Source organism: Neoarthrinium moseri (genome assembly GCF_022829205.1).
Source record: "Neoarthrinium moseri strain CBS 164.80 chromosome Unknown scaffold3_Wmoseri_CBS_16480, whole genome shotgun sequence".
Taxonomy (NCBI): Eukaryota; Fungi; Ascomycota; class Sordariomycetes; order Amphisphaeriales; family Apiosporaceae; genus Neoarthrinium; species Neoarthrinium moseri.
Window position 1 is genome coordinate 986,015 of NW_026055117.1, and position 19,086 is coordinate 1,005,100.

General features: G+C 52.2%; 7 protein-coding genes across 7 annotated transcripts; 1 reads left to right on the plus strand and 6 right to left on the minus strand.

The window, feature by feature from the left end:
• Positions 1-722: 722 nt before the first annotated feature.
• Positions 723-1,561, minus strand: JN550_001673 (uncharacterized protein; the record flags this gene model as incomplete). Its single annotated transcript, XM_049312883.1, has 3 exons — positions 723-994; positions 1,063-1,408; positions 1,481-1,561. 3 exons carry the CDS (start codon positions 1,559-1,561, stop codon positions 723-725), a joined length of 699 nt encoding a protein of 232 aa, XP_049176524.1.
• A 1,210-nt stretch (positions 1,562-2,771) lies between these two features.
• Positions 2,772-3,651, minus strand: JN550_001674 (uncharacterized protein; the record flags this gene model as incomplete). The annotated part of the gene is made up of 2 exons (XM_049312884.1): positions 2,772-3,539; positions 3,598-3,651. The coding sequence occupies 2 exons, from the start codon at positions 3,649-3,651 to the stop codon at positions 2,772-2,774; spliced, it is 822 nt and encodes a 273-aa protein (XP_049176525.1).
• Positions 3,652-4,757: 1,106 nt separating this feature from the next.
• JN550_001675 (uncharacterized protein) lies at positions 4,758-5,831 on the minus strand (the record flags this gene model as incomplete). Its single annotated transcript, XM_049312885.1, has 2 exons — positions 4,758-5,638; positions 5,723-5,831. 2 exons carry the CDS (start codon positions 5,829-5,831, stop codon positions 4,758-4,760), a joined length of 990 nt encoding a protein of 329 aa, XP_049176526.1.
• A 1,347-nt stretch (positions 5,832-7,178) lies between these two features.
• Positions 7,179-8,204, plus strand: JN550_001676 (uncharacterized protein; the record flags this gene model as incomplete). The annotated part of the gene is made up of 1 exon (XM_049312886.1): positions 7,179-8,204. The coding sequence occupies one exon, from the start codon at positions 7,179-7,181 to the stop codon at positions 8,202-8,204; it is 1,026 nt and encodes a 341-aa protein (XP_049176527.1).
• A 317-nt stretch (positions 8,205-8,521) lies between these two features.
• JN550_001677 (uncharacterized protein) lies at positions 8,522-10,301 on the minus strand (the record flags this gene model as incomplete). The annotated part of the gene is made up of 2 exons (XM_049312887.1): positions 8,522-10,212; positions 10,265-10,301. The coding sequence occupies 2 exons, from the start codon at positions 10,299-10,301 to the stop codon at positions 8,522-8,524; spliced, it is 1,728 nt and encodes a 575-aa protein (XP_049176528.1).
• A 938-nt stretch (positions 10,302-11,239) lies between these two features.
• On the minus strand, positions 11,240-13,162 carry JN550_001678 (uncharacterized protein; the record flags this gene model as incomplete). Its single annotated transcript, XM_049312888.1, has 3 exons — positions 11,240-12,095; positions 12,147-13,073; positions 13,140-13,162. 3 exons carry the CDS (start codon positions 13,160-13,162, stop codon positions 11,240-11,242), a joined length of 1,806 nt encoding a protein of 601 aa, XP_049176529.1.
• A 914-nt stretch (positions 13,163-14,076) lies between these two features.
• JN550_001679 (uncharacterized protein) lies at positions 14,077-16,160 on the minus strand (the record flags this gene model as incomplete). Its single annotated transcript, XM_049312889.1, has 2 exons — positions 14,077-15,601; positions 15,655-16,160. 2 exons carry the CDS (start codon positions 16,158-16,160, stop codon positions 14,077-14,079), a joined length of 2,031 nt encoding a protein of 676 aa, XP_049176530.1.
• Between the last annotated feature and the right edge of the window lie 2,926 nt (positions 16,161-19,086).

Below are 19,086 nucleotides of genomic sequence, written 5' to 3' on the forward strand. Positions count from 1 at the left end.
CCTGCCCGCACGCTGCCAACTGCTTTCTTTTTCCTCAAGTCTGCATCTCCCTAATTCCGCGCTACATACTCAAAGGAGCAAGGTATTGCTTTGGGCTAGAGGAGTGTGAGTTGTTTTTGCTTCAATCACCCGGTTATACGCGAAAGGCGTTACTGGAAACGACAAGGTAGATGCAGCGGCACGTCGGGAACTCCTGCAAAGGCGATCTGATACTTACATACATATATACATACATACGATGCTTTGTGGATATAGTCTCATGTTACACCAGATCTCCTGCATGGCACCGGCACCCCTTAGCAATGACCCCCTTGGCATGGGTTGTGCGCTTGAAACTGGTGGTTCCTTTTTGAGGTGAATCGGCTGCTTGTCGCTTTGGGAAAGTGTCTCGATTCGTAATGCTCTAAATTTGCAACCGTTCTTGAGTATTGGCACCGACGAGCTTCGTTTCGTTCAAACTTGGGGCGTAGATCTTGGCAGTGGCTTGGTTAAGTTTTTGGTCTTCACATCTATACACCTGCCGCCCGCGTTGTGAGGCCAAACTCACAATCCTGTCAAAAACTGGCAGTTACTTTTCTTATTTTACGGACTTGCATGCCGCGTCTCGAGTTCGCGTTCAAGTCCCAACCATGAGGTAGCTTGGTGGAGGACTAGGATCAATGACAGTACACCCCTATTCAAGCTGGGCAGAGTACCTCTCGAGTCCTTCTCAGTACAACCCATCAGATGGCCGAGTCACACAGCTCATCGACGTTTGAAGCACCGTCAATCTTGATCCCAAAGGTCTTAGTGATCTCCAAGGCCAACTCATTGGCGGCATGTGCCATCTCCTTTGTTCCTCCCACCCTAATGAGCGCGCGATAGTGCGATTGAGCCCACCAACCCACGTTCTGGGCCATGAGCGCCAGAAGTATAAGTCGCTCCGTCTCCACCATGTCAAGCACGCGTTCGTCGGTCATGACGTGGCCGTTAGATAGCGTAATCAGATAATGGGCTGCAGCAGGTTTTGTGAGAAACACGTTTGTCTTGGGCCGACTGCTTTGCAGGAGCGTGGGCACTTACAGAGATCTGGGCACCGTTCATCTGCCAAGGTGACAAAGCGATCAGCGAACTCGGTGCCGGAGAGCGTGGTGAGCCAATCCACGGCTTTCATTTTGCCGTGCTCGTCGTCCTTCCAGTCTCGTTGTGGTGTCTCCTGGTCGACATCCTCAAGCTTCAGGACTTCGAAGAGCGCGAGCTCTGCTGCGAGCAGCCTAGCTTGTCCAAGATATACCATGGCCTTGAGAATAGCCTCGCGGATGCGGCTCCATATCTCCTTCTTCTCTACATCATCAACCGCATTCTGGAGGGCCTTCTGATAGACCAGGCCGGCCAGCTCGCCATGGTTGCAAGCTGCAAAACCGATGATCTGACAGCGGCTTGTTAGCGATGAATCCTCGAGAGCTTGCCCCAGTTCCGTTGCTCATCGGAAGACGCTTACTAGCTCACAGTACCAGAGATCATCCCCCTTTCGCCTCTCAGCAACTCTGTCAATCAGGTCACGGACAACTTGAGACGCCATGACAGAGCGTTACCGATTGATCAATGCGGGGATGGAGACACACAAGTTGTCACAAAAAGCTCGAACGTCGTCCCGAGGAGTTGATTGACGTTGGGGTACCCCTCAAACCCTAATGCCCGTTGATGTCAGTCACGCAGCGCCGCATCATTGGGGTCACCTAGGCAAAACTGTATTGTCTTTGCCGATCTGTGAGCTTGGCTGACCTCAACCTACCTGCTTAGCTAATAGCCAAGGTAAAAAGGACCACCGTTCATGGGCAGAGTTCAGTGAAAGAAGGTGCGTGATGACTGGCGTATGGTGGGTTTACCAAGAATAATTACTCTTTAACCACGACCAGACTTCAAATTACGCATTTGATTTCGTCAGGTCTATCCCTTACGGAGTTAACAGCAGTGAAAGGGGGTTTGTAGACCTTATTACACTGCCGATGGTACAGCTGCCCACTGAGTTCGATTGATATGATCTATCAATAAGTGAATCCTTCGAGTTTCCAAGGACGTGCCTAATCTTTGACTCGGCAGAACCATAACTGAACTTTGGAGCTGTCATAGCTCCAACATCGGGTTATACGTGCATTCCTACCTTGACTCTTGGGGCAAAGACGTGGAAAGGGAAAGGTCAGCATGAAGGCAGGTAAGAGGCACGAGGGCATGCCATCAAGGCTGGATTCGATTCCACGTAATAGCAGCATCCTCCATTTCAACCCGTTTTGGAGCTTCTTTCTTTTGTCCACTTTGTCCCCTTTTATCCATCCTATACCTTCTAGACGACTCTTTGGTCGCCCAGCTCCTAGACTAAACCTCGAGAGGCACCCAGAATTGCTGGACATGATGCGACAAGTGAGAATATCCTACCTCACGATTTCTAAAAGGCGAACTACAGGCCGAAATATAAATGCAACCCGACGTATATCAGTCCAAGGTTATGAAATCTCGGGAATATCATTTCATGACATTGTGAGTATAGAACATTCACTAGTGCCAGTACCAGAAACATACTTAATGATAAAATGTACGATTCAAGTCATAACGCCGACTGCAATCCTAGCCCAGGAAACATCATTAATGCCAATATTCTACGGGCTGTTCCTGGGGCGTCCCCAGTTTTTGCCTTCGAGATCATCTCACCAAGCCCATCTGCAGGAGCTAGGAGACCTTGCTTCATGCAAGAAAGCCAACATATAAAGAAAAACAACATCTTCTCACGCCCTCTAGAAGATACTGTTGACCAAGTTTCCACCCAGCGTCGCGCCGGCGCCGAAGATAGCGGCGTTTCCGAGCTTCTTGCCAAACTTCTTGCCCATCTCCCCGCCCTTTCCGCCGGCGGATGCCTGCTGGCCGTTGCTGCCCTCGGCGACGGCCATGGGCGGGACATTTGCGTTGTAGGGGTTCTGCTGGGGCGGCGGCGCCGGGTATCCGCCGGGTGCCGGGCTGGCGTAGGTGGGCTGGCTGGGGGCGTAGAAGCCGGCCTTCTCGCCGGGGAAGCCACCGGCGCCGGCCGAGTGGTCGATCTCGACGTAGTTCTTGGGGAAGATGCCCTCGAGCCCCGTGCGCTGGTTCTTGCCCATCCACCAGTCGTCGTTCATGTACTCGAAGACGGCGACGCGGTCGTCGCGCTCGAAGCTGAGGTCGCGGTCATCGGCCGCCGTGTACTTGTAAAGCGCCTTGGCGTGTGCGATGACGGGCTTGGACGGCGGAGGCGGCGGCGGGCCGTTGCGCTGGGGTAGCGATGGCGGGCCTGTGGAGTTGTACGCCGGCGGTGCCGGGGACGGGGACGGGTTCTGCGAGATGGCCAGGTTCGCCAGGCCGGAGGTGGGCGGCGGCGAGATGGGGTTGGCAGAGGGCACCGGAGACGCAACGGAGGGCTGGCGAGACGAGGGTGTTGCGCCGGATAGGGAGGACTCGGCGGGCAGAATGCGCATGATGTTGTCGAAGACGTCGTCATTCACAATGCCCTTCTCCAAGAGGTGCTCGAGTTCCTGGGGGACAGTCAGTATCCATAGACCAAGACATCAAGGCAATCGCGGGAGGTCTCACATTCTTGATCAAGCGCAGCGACTTGTTCGTCGCGATGATTTCTTGTCGGTCCATGGCGAATGATGTACTAGCGTATCTTGAAGACAGAATTATTCAATACACCTGGAAAGACTCTCGAAGCTGCGATGTCGGTTTCGTCGGCAGGCTTGAAGCACCAAGGGCGAGCTGGCCGTGACGATACTCCCGGAAGTTGAGTAGCGAGAGCCGCGGAGAAGATGCAAATAGGAAGCGAGTGTGTTCTCAATAGACCTGCTGGCAGGTCAGAGTCAGATGTTGTTTCTCGTATCGATTGTTGGTGGATTGAAACTGAGGCGGTCGTTTGGGGAGTGGCGTAGCAGGGTAGCAGTGAAACGAGCCCCCGCTTTAAGGCCCGTAGCCCCGCTGGCAACCTTGGGAACGGGCTTGCTCTTAGTTCCTCTTGGCGATCCAGAGAACCCCCAGGGCCCCTGGCCTGCCTGGTGGCATGGCCGCCTTTCAGGGACTGCGCTATGCCGCCTTATCCATTTTGCCAGCCCTTTCCAGCCCTGGTCGTCCAAAACTCTATCCGTACGCAGCATGTGATACTCGCCCGTCTACTGGACTGGACTGGGCTCTGGCTCCTGGGCTCAGTGGTTGTGTGCCCATCGCCGACACTCCCGTAGCTACCTACGATTATGGGCATCAAGGCCGCAGTAGGCAAACTTGTGGTAGTGACGATGCTAACAAGATTATGGTATGCTGCACTACTTCAAGTCGAGCATCACGCCAGATCTTCCATTCGCGTAACTGCTGGCTTGTAGAGAAACAGTGATAAATTGACGAGGAAGACATATCGTGAAAGTAGTCAATGTCCTATAGCCGTACTTGGGTAAGCCACCAATAACTGGCTGCCCTCTCACTCGCCGTGGTACGCGACTGATGATGGTATATATGATCCAAAGCGCCAAACCTATGAAGCGCCTGCCCACCCCAACTACTACCAAAGGTAATCGCAATGACATGCCAAAACTCCGTGCCAAAAGGTGGGAAACAAAATTGGAGAAATCCTCAATCAACATCACGCACTGTCTTTCCATAGTTGTCTGGCTCTGGCATTTGAGGTCGCGGGGCTGGCTCGTTATGCCCGCGCTGTCGTCCTCTTGCCTTGCTGCAATTCCGCTGGGCCACATTCGGTTGCTTCACTAGTCCTCCTCACTGACGTCGCTCTCGGATTGCGCTCCGAATTCAGCTGCCAGTTCTGCCTCAAGCTCATCTACGTCCATGTCGTCTTGTTCCAGCTCTTCTGCTGGTTCGGCTTCTTGTTGCGGCTGGGGTGGTGGCTGCGGCTCCTCATCCTCCTCTGATTCCGAGTCATCGTCGAACGTCAGGGAGATGGTTTGGTTCTGTATGTCATTTATTGGTTCTGGCGCCTTGGTTGTTGTGGCCTGGTAGTTCAAGGGCGACGGCAGCTTGAAGTGCTCCTCGCTCATGTCATCGTCGTCGTCCTCGCCATCGGCGTCGTCATCCTCCCCATCCGCCTGCGCCACGAACTCGGAGAAGCGCCTCGGTGGGAAGGCAGGAGAGAAGTCCCGATTTGCGCCCGACGGATCGCCGCCGGGGAACTCGATGTCCAGACCCCCATCGTCGTCGCTGCTCTCCTCCACGTCCGATGCCGGAGTGCGCTTCTTCGATACCGGCGCCGGTGGGGACTCCTCCTTCTTCTTCCTCGATGTCTTGGACTCTTTGGCACCTTGCGACTTGGCGTTGCTCTTGGGTTTGCCAGTGGAGGACTCGGTGCCGCTGTTCTTGAGGTGCGGGTATTCTCGTTTCAAGCTCTCGGCATCCTTGTTGTCTGGCGTCTGGGTGAGGTTCATATTGAACGTCGAGTCGACCTTGTGCAGCACGAAGGCCTCTCTCCGCGGGTCGAAAATGAGGACATATTTGCCGTTGTCGCTTGTCCGGCTGCCCCGGTACTTGTAAGCGCCGTTGCCACCTTGTTCCTGATATGTGAGGTCGAATGCCCTGGACGATGCACTCGGCTTTAATCTCGCATGCTCGGGCGGTGTATCCGGCTTGTGATTATCTGTGCAGCAGCACCGTCAGCGCAGATTCGCGTGGCCAGAAACGTGGCAGGCAGCCATCGCGAGACGGCTCCAGGATGGCTTACATCTGACGCCCGTGTAGACCTCGCTCGACTTCTTGCCCAATAGCGCATCGCTAAGTATGACGGGATACCTGCCGACCTTTGTGGGATCGACCATGCCCGCGGCGGCCATGATGCTGTGGGCGCTGTTCTAGGTATACTCTGCTATTCGTGCTCGATCGCTGAAGCAAAGGGCAAAGATGGGGAACCAGGAGCGATGTCTTAGCAAGAGAAGAGGAATGTTCCTGGAAGTTAAAGGGCCAGGCGCAGCTGGACTGGAAGGCTAAAGTGCTGCGGAACATCAACGCCGATCCGCTCTTTGTGGTTGGGTTGGGGCACTTGGGGCGGGCCAGGCGGGCGGACTGGGATTGACCTTCCCTGCTGCAGGGTGCCCGGCGCTCACTAACCAGGCTAACTAGAACCCCGGAATCTGAGTGGGTGGTGGCCCCAAAAATAGCTCCAGAACGCCCAACAGTCTACCCTCATATTCCCCGCCGCCGCCGTTGATGCCGGAATTCCGATGTTGATGGGATTCAAAATTGCCCATCAAGCAAAGTTGCGAGGTGCGCTGATTTGTTCCTTGTGGGTTCTGCGTGGCCTTCAGATCAGAGTACCTGCGGCGTCTCTTCCTTGTATGCAATGGTTGTGTCGTACGAATCAGGTACGGCAACATATTTGACCATTCCTTTGTTCATGCCGGGTTGCGCGATTTGCTGCAAGGCCTGGTTGGACATGTCTGTCATGGCCCGTCCCATTGATTGCAGGTGCCAAGACCTCACAGTCTGCTGTGAATGGCCTGCCATGATCCTGTGTCCTAGACAAACAGACAGCAAAGAAATGGATCACAGCATTATTGCACACCTAAAATGCTTGCATTGATGCAGCATCTCATAACCACCAGCAGTGAATTCTCAGGCATTATGAACATGAACATGTAACACGAAGGTGCTTACACAATGGATGATATGTCAAGCCTCTCATATTCTCAGCATGAGGCAACCATGGCAGGAGGGTCCAATTTTCACAACAAAAAAGACATCAACAGACCTATGTAATTTCCACTTTGAAGTATTTTGTGATACAACCACGTAATATGGGCAAGTCCTTCGTTGTGTATTGTCAAGGTAGGCTCAGTGTCTCTGATTACATCCCCCCAAGTGTCTTTCAGGGCAGCCGCGACAAAGAGAGACTCACAGTCTACAAATTTTATTTTCTTGGAAGGGACCAGGAGGACGCTGCAACTCCAATTCTAAATAGGAGCCATGAACGAGCTGGATTTACATAGGTTCCTATGTCTTGCCATTCTCCGACAATTCGCAATTTACCGTTTCAAGCATCAGCCATAACGATTAGGGGTCCTCGAAATGAAAGTTGGGTTACTGAGAAACGATTGGAAATCAAATACAATTCGTTGTATTCTATCAAGCCTAGAGCCAGCCAATAACCGGGGCAGAACAGTACCCTCAGACGAGTCTGCAGCATGGAGGCTATCACCGCCAGCATCGCCGCACACAGAGGGTTCCAACGATTTTCTGACCTGCCAAAGGAGTTACGAGAGCGGATATGGGACTCTGTAATACGGACAGACAAGCCTTCAGTCCAAATTTTCCAGCTGAATTCGTGCCTGTCGAGCAAGCAGCGAGTGCGCGGCTATCCGTTTCTCAGAGCCTGGTCCTATCAACTATACGTCCCGCGCCATCAGGAGCGCTGCGACCCATTGTGTGAGGATCCGCTCCCCCTTTGCAATCATTCATCCTACCTGGTCGACTCTGGACTATGGACGGCCTGCAAGGAGTCTCGAGGGCGCATGATGTGGCACTATCATCAAACTGACAAGGACACGAAAATCCAGAGGAGCAGTCGACGCAACATTGCGGTAAGCAGGCATCGTCATACGACGGCAAACTACCGTTTCGAACGGGATGGCAAACCACAATTCTTTGTTATCCGGCCACACACGGACCTGGTGCTGGTCACAGTTCCCAAAGGTTTCTTCGAGTCCTGGATCAGCCGCATTCTCTTCCGAACTTTGATGGTTACAAATCACCTCTCTTGCGATAGTTTCTTTTGCATTCCCATAAAGCACCTGGCTATCGAATACCAGTCCAGTTGGACCTTAAGCACCTACGTCGATACCGTTTTGGATAAGTTAACCACCATCGTCGCTGCATTGTGCAAACCTCCACGGCATATAGAGCGCTTCTGGCTGGTAGCGCCGTTGACGGCCCCGAAGAAGTCACAACATGTCTTCCAAGGCGTTGGGTGCATGTACGTTGGAGTCAGTGATTCCGACTACGTTCCTGCATACATGTTTGCGCGCACCTGGGACGAGTTCTACAGGGAGTCTATCCTGAACATACATCCTATCAGATTTACTAGATTATTGCGCGAACGTGTCAACCGCGAACTTGCTCCATCACGGAGTACCTCGGTGTACAGCACGACAATGGCAATATCAGCTACATGCGTACCAATAGGGGTTCTGACTTGTGTCTACGATGGTTAGGTCAATATTCTCAGGAAGTTATCAATAACGAGACAGATGTTTTGCCACCTACCATCCGTGGTCTGGAGCTTCCTACTGGCTTAGGGTTGCAGGGGAAGAAACTACACGAGGGAGGCTGTAAGCTTGGCATTTTGCAAATTCTGAAGCGTCTAGCGTTGCATTTCTTCAGCATAGCCTTGTGCCAGCGCGCTTAGTCTTTTCTAACTGCTATGGTATATAACAGAGAAGACGGACTGCCAATGAACCAATACTTGGCTATTACAATGTGACTAAATCAGAATGAAGATTTCTGTATCTACAAATTTCAATTCAACGTCCTAGAAGCCAGTAGGCCGCCAAAAGTACATGAAGAACACCAGCCAGATGGACAAAGATATCATATATAAGATCGTCCCTGACACGGGGGCATGAACCTTGTCTAGTTGGCTCGTTGATTTCGTCTGCGGGACCCCTTGGTCCTTGAGTTTCGAGGGATGTGTCTGCCAGGTGACCGGCATGCCGAAATCCTCTAGGATCTGCTCCGTCGTGATTTTCGCACCCGCCAGTACAATCGGCACGCCGGTGCCGGGGTGCGTACTGGCGCCCACAAAGTATGCGTTATCAAGCCCCCTGGCCTTGGTACTCGGACGGAACTTGAGCACGTTAAAGAAGCTGTGGCTCAGGCCGAGGATCGACCCCTTGTCGAGGTTGAACTTGGACTCCCAAGTAAACGGGTCGTTGATGATTTCGTTGGTGATCAGGTTGCCCAATGATTCGCAGCCCGTCCGCGCCGAGATCGTGGACAAAACGGTCCGGCGCGCCTGGTTAACCAATGTCGGCCAGTCTTGGTCCCTGGGGATGCCGGCGTCCGACTTCATGAAACCTTTTGATTGCAACAAGTGGCCAGTGGGTACTAGAGCAATGACAGCGTCACAGCCGTTCGGTGCCGCAGCTTCGTCCATGCGGCTCGGTACATTAATATAGAAGCTGGGTTCTTTAGGTAGCGACTGGCGATCGAAGATGGCATCGAACGACTCCCTGTATTCTTCTGCCAGGAAGATGTTGTGGGTTTTAAGCTCTGGTACCTTCCGGTTCAGACTCCAGTAGAATGATATAGAACTGCACGAACCGTCCCTTTCTCTTAACGACCTGCTGTAACTTTCCATGCTCGGCGTCTGGGGAAACAAGTTGCTGTAAGCGTAAACCAGATCGGCATTCACCACAACAACATCGGCCTCGAGCCTCTCTCCTGACTCTAGTAAGACGCCATTGGCTGTCTTTCCGTCTGGTGAGGTCAAGACTTGCTTCACCGGCGTGCTCAGGCGGTACTCTACGCCGAGTCTCTTTCCGACATCGACTAGAGCTTGCAAGACCACATGAAAACCGCCTCTTGGGTACCAGATACCCTCCGCCAACTCCGTATACTGTAGTAACGAGTAGGTTGCCGGCGCATCAAACGGACTCATGCCCATGTACATGGTCGCAAAGGTGAACACCCTCCTGAGTCTCTCGGTCCAGAAATATTTGCTCGCCCGGCTCCATATACTATGCAGCGGGTGTAGCTTCAGCCCTGTCCGTATGAACCCGGGGTTTGCGAGGTCCCACCATTTGGTGAAGTTCTTGTGCAGCACATCGCTGACGCTGAGCTCGTAATGCTGGTGCGCCTCTCGCAACCACGCCAGGTACCGTTCGAACCCGTCCTTACCTTCCCAGCGCTCAATCTGCGTCTTCATGCGCGACAGATCCGTTGACAGCTCGAAGGACTCCCCATCCGAAAACCAGACATTGTAGTTAGACGGACACTGTAATAGCTCCACACCTTCGGCCTCGAGGGATGTGTCCAGGTCGTAAAATGCCTCCTTAAAGAGTTTGGGGAGCAATAGTAAGGATGGCCCCTGGTCAAATCGATATCCCTCGTGATGAATGAGAGAGCAGCGACCACCCGTGAAGGAGTTCTTCTCTAATACCGTTACTTGGAAGCCCAACTTGGCAAGCCGCGCTGCGGTTGCAATGCCACCGGCGCCGGCGCCTGATATTATAGTCAGTATGATCGCATAGGATGAGGGTCCTTTCGGTCTGACCAATGACAATGGCTTTCTTTTGCCGTATTTTCTCCATCTCTATGGCTCGGCCGGGAAAGAATTGGAGTGTACTGCGCGGGCAACGTAGGCTTGATGTGCAACGCTGGCTAGGAGAGACACGTATTCAGTGAAAGCGACGGCTCTAGTGTAACCGACTTCGAGAGGACACCATATGCCGACAGTCGAGGCGATGGCCTGTTGATATCTACGGGCCGATGTCCGGTTGTCGTGACAGGGTACTAGACTCAATAGCCCGGACCCATTGCGGACTTACACGACGGGCAGATCTCGACTAGTGTGCTCGGCCGCCATGCAAGAGCAAACCTTCTTGGACAGCGCAAGGGAAAGCCCACGTGCAAGCCAATCAAATGATGATGACACATGCGTGGACTACATACAATTCCAAGTAACCTGGAAAGTCTTGATTCATCATTGTTAGCGACAATTTGGGACAGCAATCCAAGGGGCAGTTCGGAAGGATTGCGCTGTTGCTAAGTTGTCCGAGTCCGAGACTCAATGAATCATCACTCCAGGGACGGTGGGTTACAGGCCAAGACCGAAGGAACCAGTGTGCTGGAACGGTGGTACTGCGCCACGTCGAATGATCAATATTGGCGTAATTACGGTGTCACGACCATAGGACGTGTAAAATTGAAATCCAGTTGACTAATACCCTGAAATTGTCACTTGGTCGTTGACTGCACGATATAGAGAGTGCGACTGTCTGTGGATGGGGTACTAGACCCAATAAAACAGTAGCAAGTACGAACGTCTCTATACCAGAGGTACAATATGCACTCTTCTCTGCACAGACGGAACAATTATCCTACATGTCGTACATGGGGTTCGATAATTCAGTACAATTTTGGGATGATCATTCAGTAACTGAGTCGAGAGCTGATCTGCCTTGAAAGTCTAATAAGGTAAAGAAATAATTAGAAAAAGCTGAAATGAAATGCAATGCAATGCAACGCCTTATTGAGATGCAAGATTCTTCCACGCAACCCAGATCCTCCTGGACCGAGAGACTGTGGCTCTTTTCGGGTTCTTCGAGGATCGTACTCCTTTATTTTCTCGTAGGACACGGCCAATCTCCATGTAGCTCTCAACTGCCACAATGAGCGGCCCGCGCACATCACTAGGTAGCATCTCCATGGGAGCGCGTGATCGCTCGTACTCAGCAAAAGCGACCTTCAGAAGCCGTTCCCTGAGCCTTTGCACCACGGCTTGTCTCGGTGCTTTGATGATGTCCCGAGGAGTGACGCCTTCCTCCTTTAACCAGTTTGTGGGGAGGTAGACGCGCTCCATGTCCGCATCGACGGCAATGTCGCGGGCTATGTTGACATACTGTAGTGCATGTCCCATAGTCTGTGCTGCTTGTATCAAGCTGTCCTCCTTGTCCTTTGACAGCCGGCGGTGGCCATGCTCGAAAACTAGCCACAGGCAGAGCTCTCCAACTGTACTTGCAACACGGTGCGCATACAACTCAAGGTCCTGCTCATTTCGAATTGGGAAGTTTGCTGGTAAGTGCGGCTCCCCTTTGCCGCCTGTATGCGAGAAGGCCAGATCCATCTTGAAGCCTTCCAGCAGCTCATATAAGGGTTCGCGGGGTAATAGATTAGTTGGAAGAAGTTGGAGAGCCGACTGATCCGACTTGGGGAAGTTGTCTCTGATAAATGTCTGAACCGCCGTATTCTCCGAAGGTGACACTGTAAACGTCGTCGAGTAAACCAGGTCAAGATAGCCAGTCAGCTTCTGGATCCAATCCAGTGCTTCCGCCTCAGTTTTGGCATCGTCTATCAGGTCATCTGCCACCCGACAGAAGGAGTACCTGGGTCTGTCAGCTCCAATACACCACGGCGAGGGCTTGGTCTGGACTCACAGAAGGACAAGGTCGATACGCACCCGGCCGGGGAAGACAGAACTCGCAAGGTAGAAACTCCGGCTTTTTCGCCTCAATCTCTGAACCGCTTCCCGAATGCCGTGTACACGCTTCATATCGTACTTCGAGGGGTCTGTAAGGACCCCTTTCAAGAGTAATAGAGGAGATGGCGTTGCTGGCACTTTTGGGAAAAGGTGAGGGAACGTATTCAAGACCGCCATCCCGCGGTCAAATGCCACGAGCCCAAAGACGATGAGAGCGTTGGTCATCAGGAAAAAGATGGCCTCCTCGAGCTCTAAGCTTCCCCATAGGCACCACCCCAACTTTGTCCCGGACTCTATCGACCAAGTGCCCCTTCCCAATGCCAACTCATCCACAACCCATAGGTAAAGTGTGGGCAACAGTATCGGGGCTGCAACACATACCAACGGGAGTTGAATTAAAAAGTACCCAGAGAACGTCCAGGTAAGCAGGGCGAATGGGCATGCCCACACTAGGATTAGTCCCAGGTAGAATCCATCGCCTCCTTTCTTGACTAGAAGTGCCCCAACAGCGGTACAGCCACCTAGAAAAGCCTGTCCGAGTGTCCTTATCGACCTTGCGGCAGGAGCAGAATCTTCTTTAGTAGTCAGATACTGGGCATGCAAGATCGGCTTATTGAACAGGATGTAGAGCATGGATGTAATATAAGTTTGAATCACGAAGAAGAATAACTCTTCCGCTGGGACCAGGAACAACCGCGGACCTGCAATCGCGTCCGGGGGATACGTCCAGACGCCATTGTGAATGAGAAAGGAATCCCATGGCAGAGTTGCTGTGAATGCGATGACTATCAGGGCCAAGGTCTTGTATAGATCCAGCCTGGTGAGGAGCGGCCTCAGTATAAAGGTCAAGACGCCAGCCAATGGGATGGTGAACTTCAGGTGCCTGTAGCCAATGTTAGCACTGGGCGCAATCAAGCCTATTCAGGAATTTCGAAAAGCAGCGACTGACACAAGCGCATAGTCGTAGGCCATTGCTACGACTTATCCCAGAGGGGGAGATCCTAGCAGATCAATGGCGCCTCGGCAGGTTGCAACCTTAACAGACGGCTAACAGGAGAGCACCGGTGCGGGATGTGTGCGTTTGCATGTGTATGCCACACGACTTATAACTTAATGTGATCCGGCGTGGTCGTTTCATATCGCTGTCCGAAAAAGTCCGGCCACGAAATGCATGACAGCTCGGAGTGACTTGGCTTCGGGAGGCCAGGCGCGCCGTCAAGGGGAGTATGCAGGCAGCCCTAGCGTGTTGGGGGAGCCCAACGGTGGCTTTGGTTGCCATTCCGCCAAAATGATGAGATCATAGACTTCAATAGTCCGCCCGCGAACTTTAGTGGACAGCAGCTGCCAGCAAAATCGGGTAAGCTGTCATCTTGGTGCAACAGTGCAGGATGGCATTCAATTCACGAAGAAAAGTAATATTATGGACAGTAATGTATTGTAAAACTCGGACTTTCGATCTAGGGAACCACTATACTACCTCGTGCGTGCAATTGCAGTACCCTGCAGTCTACTACTCGTTTCACTTTTCCAAGACCATAGAATTTGAAGACAGTGTAGCTATTCAACCTAGCGAAGCCAACTGACCATTGACGTTTGAAGCTTACCACCATATTCAGTCTTGTAATACATGTTCACGTCAGATCGGCATGTTCAAGCTGTGCACGTTCAGGTCTGCTTAAGCACGCCAGCGGAGTAGACACCATGTAATACAAGCAAAATATACATAGTTAACATATCGATGCTGATTCCAAAGACATCCGTTGACTTGGGTTCCAGTCCGCTTGATATCCCACGGCGGTCTTGTCTATGACATATTCTTTGAAGCGCTGATATGACCAATGCTTCTGATGCAAGTCGCACCGTCTATGATAGACACCGTAGACACGCTATACACCTGACTGTTGCGTTGGAGGCCATGCCCCAAAACCACCTGGAACAGTTCCATAGGCCTGAAAGTTACCCCGTCCGCCTCGATATCCTCCACCCCTTGGCGGACCATAACCTCGTCCTCGATAACCACCTCGGGGACCACCGCGCCCACCCCCTCGGCCTCCTCTGAAATCACCGCGCGGATACCTCGGGGCATCGAACTGGGGGTATTGGCCTCTCTGCTCACCGCCAGCGTAGCTGTTCTCTTGCGCATTCCCGTTGGCGACGTGATGATTTGATAGATTTGCGCTGCTACGGATTCTTCCATCCTTCCGGCGTCGGTCAAACGGTCGTTTGACATGTTTGTTAGGTTTTCCTTCGACGGAGAAATCAATCCGCTTAATAGGGTCCTCTACCATAGCGAGGCCTGTAAGGCCAAAGCGTTCCCAGTCCTCCTTCGGCGTGGTACAGGCTTGGAAGATATTCTCGAGCTTTTCGACGGCCCGAAGTTCTGGCACCCACATCTTGACGTATTCGCCCTCCTTGTCGTAGTCGAAAGCTTGCTTGACTGGGTTGAAAATTCGGGCTTCTCCCCGGGGATCGTTACCAACGCCAGACACGTACTGCCAATTCGACCAGTTGGAAGAAACATCATAATCGACGAGTATCATCTCATACCACTCGGCGCCGTAACGCCAGTCTATGCCAAGGTGTTTGGCTAAGAAACTGGCAACGTTTTGACGAGCTCGATTTGAAGTGTACCCCGTATGCAGCAGCTCGCGTTGGGACGCATCAATGAGCCCCATGCCCGTTGTTCCAGCGAATATGCGGGCCAGTATCCTGTCAATCTCTTCCGATTGCGAGTCGTCAGTGGGGGCTTCTTCCTTCTTAGGTGACTTCCACTTGATACTGCTATCATCCCGAAATCCTTCGCGGCGGAACAACCTGTAGGTGAACTTCCTCGTACAAAGCCTCATATAATCGCGCCACAAGAGCTCGAATCGAACACCCTTTGAACCCTCATTTTCACCCTCACCATAACCTGGAGCTTCCTTATATGCCTCATCTGTACCATCCTCGTATCTCAGTAAAGCGTCATGTACCTGGCGTGCCGTAATGGAACCGAGTGCGAGGTATGCTGACAACTTCGTGCTAAAACCGGCCCCGATCAGACCATTACGAGAACTCTTATAGCTGTACACGGTACCGTTGTTGATGATCGTGTCAAGACGTGTCCGAGCACGTGTTTCACCCCCTTCAAAGGGATGAGCCGATACGGCATCCTCAGGAAATGGGGGCGCATCTGACAAAATCGTCTTGATCGGACTTAGAACAGCTTCTTTAAGATCCTCGAGTGTCGCGGAAATTTCAAAGGGTCGTGCTTGTGGTGAGATGCTTGACGTTGAAGGAAGTTGGGGTAGAGAAGACTTGGATGGCCTTGGAAGGGCAGCCCTAGGTCTTTCTCGGAGTGGCTCCATCATCTTGCGGTAGGTTGTGAAAACATCTGGAAGCTCCTGGGGGGAAGCAAGCTTCAAATCTCGACTGTCCATTCGTCAGCCAGACAGCAAGGAACCTCAAGAAAGGAGTGAACATACTCATCAATGAAGTACTTCTCATCCACCCACGCTTTAAAGTCGACACCGGAACTAGAACATATGGATGCCAGCTTTCGTTCGTCACGCCTTTCTTCGACACCCTCATCGGACGTTATCCATACAGCTCCGACATTTTGATCTTTTTCTTTGAAGCCTTCCAAGAGGGACTTTAGCGTATCGTCATATTGACCAACGCGAATGATCAGATCGCTGCCCAAACTCTGCAAAGACTCTTTCATATCCCACACGGAGGCAGCAATGATTTTAGCCCTGTGTGGACCGCATCTCCAGAACCCGGCAACTTGGCTCTTGGCTTCTGGATATGGGGACTTGCTGCCATCTTTGATGAACCCTGATACCTCTATCTGATTAGACACGAACACGTAGACCGGCAGGATATGTGTAAAGCCATGATCGGAGGACGAAGCGAGGTGATGGAGGATTGGGTTGTCTGAGACCCTCAGATCCCGGCGGACAAAATATATCAGAACATTACTCGCCGACATCGTGGTCGGGAGACGTGACAACAAATAAACGTCTGTGGTACGTTCCTGAGGGTTTAGGCCAGCGAACCAGACATAAGCTCTGTTGGGACACGTCGGTTACTGGTTCGAGAGTCTGTGGAGCGAGACACGGTACGTGGCCCAACTTCTTGTTGTTGGATGTGTGCAGAGAAAGAGAAACGATAGTCCAGAAACCGACTTCCGCGAGTGATTTGAGATTTTACGTCTGGTAAGTGACGAGGGGACAATAGAAATCGAAGCTATGTGTATTGCGCTGCTAGTGTCGGAGGCATGGAGGAAGAGGCTCGAGGAAATTACAACCGTACACGGGCCTGGCTATCGTGGTGTATCGTTGAAGGTCGTAATAAGGGACAGCCGCAGTCTATGATGAACTCAAAGGGTAATGGAAAACCAAGGGGCAATCCCAGCTCTCTCTGAGGGAACCTGAAGTATGCCGCTAGAGCAGGGTAGAGTTTCCGCCACGCCTGGCCGAGATGTGCAGTGACACCTTGCCCGACTGCCAGTAATGGATGGCTAGACAGTCCATGGTGAGCGAGAAAAGACAACTAGAGCCAACGGCCATCATGGGGTCTTTGGGGTCAAATTGCAAAGTCGATTTGGAAAGCTGCCAAACCGGCGATGCTGAAGTTCCAGATCGGAGACGACCATCGAGAAATCCCATATGCGGTTTACGCGGTGCCCCACAACTATCCGCACTAATGACGCACTTGCCGGGGGGACGATCCCAACTGGTCCATGGCCGGAGCCAGCACCGTACCACCGGCGACCAATCGCACGTGTTTGGACGCCTCAAGAGATGGGCAGCATGCCGTGGTTATAGATCCGACTTCTGTTCTGGCTGCATGACATGTTTCACTGCAGAAACCGCACGTTATCAAGTGCAGTGGAGTATAAGCAATTCATCGCCCTCATGGTTCTTGCGTTAGGAATGAAGCACACGAGAGTGCACCGTGCTCCAAAGATCGTGTGCTCCAAGAGCTGTGTACCTAGTTGGGCAACCTCTGACCCCTGCGATCTGTATGGCCCTTTCCAATGCCGTGAGCATCGAGCTCGCCTGTTCAATACGGAGGCGCGGTTTGGGTACAACAACCTGGCAAGTACGGAACAGTATTTGGCCAACAGGTATCTTGCCCTTATAGACCAATCCAACGCCACAGTACTCTTAAAAGAAGAAAAAGGAACAACAAGACGGCAGCGTTCAAGGAGGAAAGCTGGAACGCGATCATTACGATGCACCAGATAGTAACGATGGGATAAGAAGGCAGCGAAAGTAGAACCGGATCATGATAGGCTCTCGTACAACTGACTATACCACAAAGTGCAGCTAAACAAACCCCAAAGTACGCTCGGTACGACGATCCGGGTACGACTCCGATATGCCGCTGCACATAGAGGGCTTCTAAGATCTCGTTGGGGAGCGAGATTTCGCATCTGCAAGTCAATCAGATCCTCGGCGCCATCAGGGGCAAGGTTCGCACCATCTACCCGAGCTGACACCTTGCCGGATTGGGCATGCTACTGAACCCTGGATTTTCCTAAGACCCCAATGCTGCGTCACCGAATTCTAGATGGCATTTCCGGTACTCCAACGAGTCATGAGGTGATGTTTACTGGCTTCTCGTCATCCAGTCGCTGAGCTCTTCATCCGCACACGCAACGGCGAGAAAGCCCAACATGACTTGCCTCCAGCCTCGTAGCTTGCATCACTTCGTGATCCACTGGCCGCCCCCAGTGAGACACAGATCTTCCCAAGGTCTTGAACCCCGAGCATTACGTAGCCTCTCCAATCTGGCGGCTGATTCAAATCCCGACAATCGATCTACGCCGTGGTCTTGAAGAATTCCCATCGACAACCCCGGACAGGACAGGGTCTTTGCACTAAGACCATCAATGATGCGGTGTGTTTCCGTCCCATCTCCGGAGCGCCGAAGCGCCCTTATGCAGGCCGACTAATCAGACAGGCGGCTGGATCTACAGTAACTAGTCACACAACCCTATCTAGCCTACCTCATCTGAAAGAAAATAATCCTTGCTCCATCCAGTTCCGAAATCGTGAAAAAAAAAAAAAAAAAAAAAAAACCATGGCGACTAGTTACTTATCGAAGCATGATGGAAGGTTCACCTTAGTCATTGGCGCTACAGATTGAATTGATTTGCAAATATTTCTCTTTGGCGTCATGCAAGGTTGTTGATAGGCACACCTCGACTACCGGCAGCCCAGGCCTTCTGCACTGAGCTGCAAAGCTACGAGCGGACACAATGTTTCGAGATTGCAAACCCATTAGACTAGTAGGCGAATACAAGGTTACCAATCACAGGTGAATTATAACAGAGTATCCTAATGAACCAGGGCCCACGTAGCCATAGAGTTAGTTGCATTGGGTAAACCCGCAACCATGAAGCATAAGGTCACGAGTCGTACACCAGCTTTCAGCTGAACCAGGATTCGACGGAACAGAGATAATTCGCCCTCCAGAATATGACAGCTGCTGGCCACGACTGCAAGGTCCAGCAAAGAGGTACGTGAAATGGTTTCCAACCCCAGGTTTTCCCGCATGCCCGCAAGCCAGCAAGCCACTGGCGCTGCGACGTTGGTGTCTCAGTGGTCCTGATCTCGTCAGATCGCTTCAGTGTCTCAGATGAGTGCCGGTCGATATCAACTCATTGGCCCGTTACCGGGGGCCAAGGGAAAGTAAGAATTGGCCACCTCGGTCTAGAACTAGAGGCGTGTCCCGGGGCTGTGATACGTATATTAAGCTCGACATAACAGTGTTGAGGATATGGCTTTGTCGGACTAGTGTTGACTTCGCCGGCCGGCACACGATGGTGCTAGTAATAACAATGTCAACATGTGGGATGTTTTGGCAAGATCCCGCAGAATATATGTAGCATCTAAGACGCTCGATGA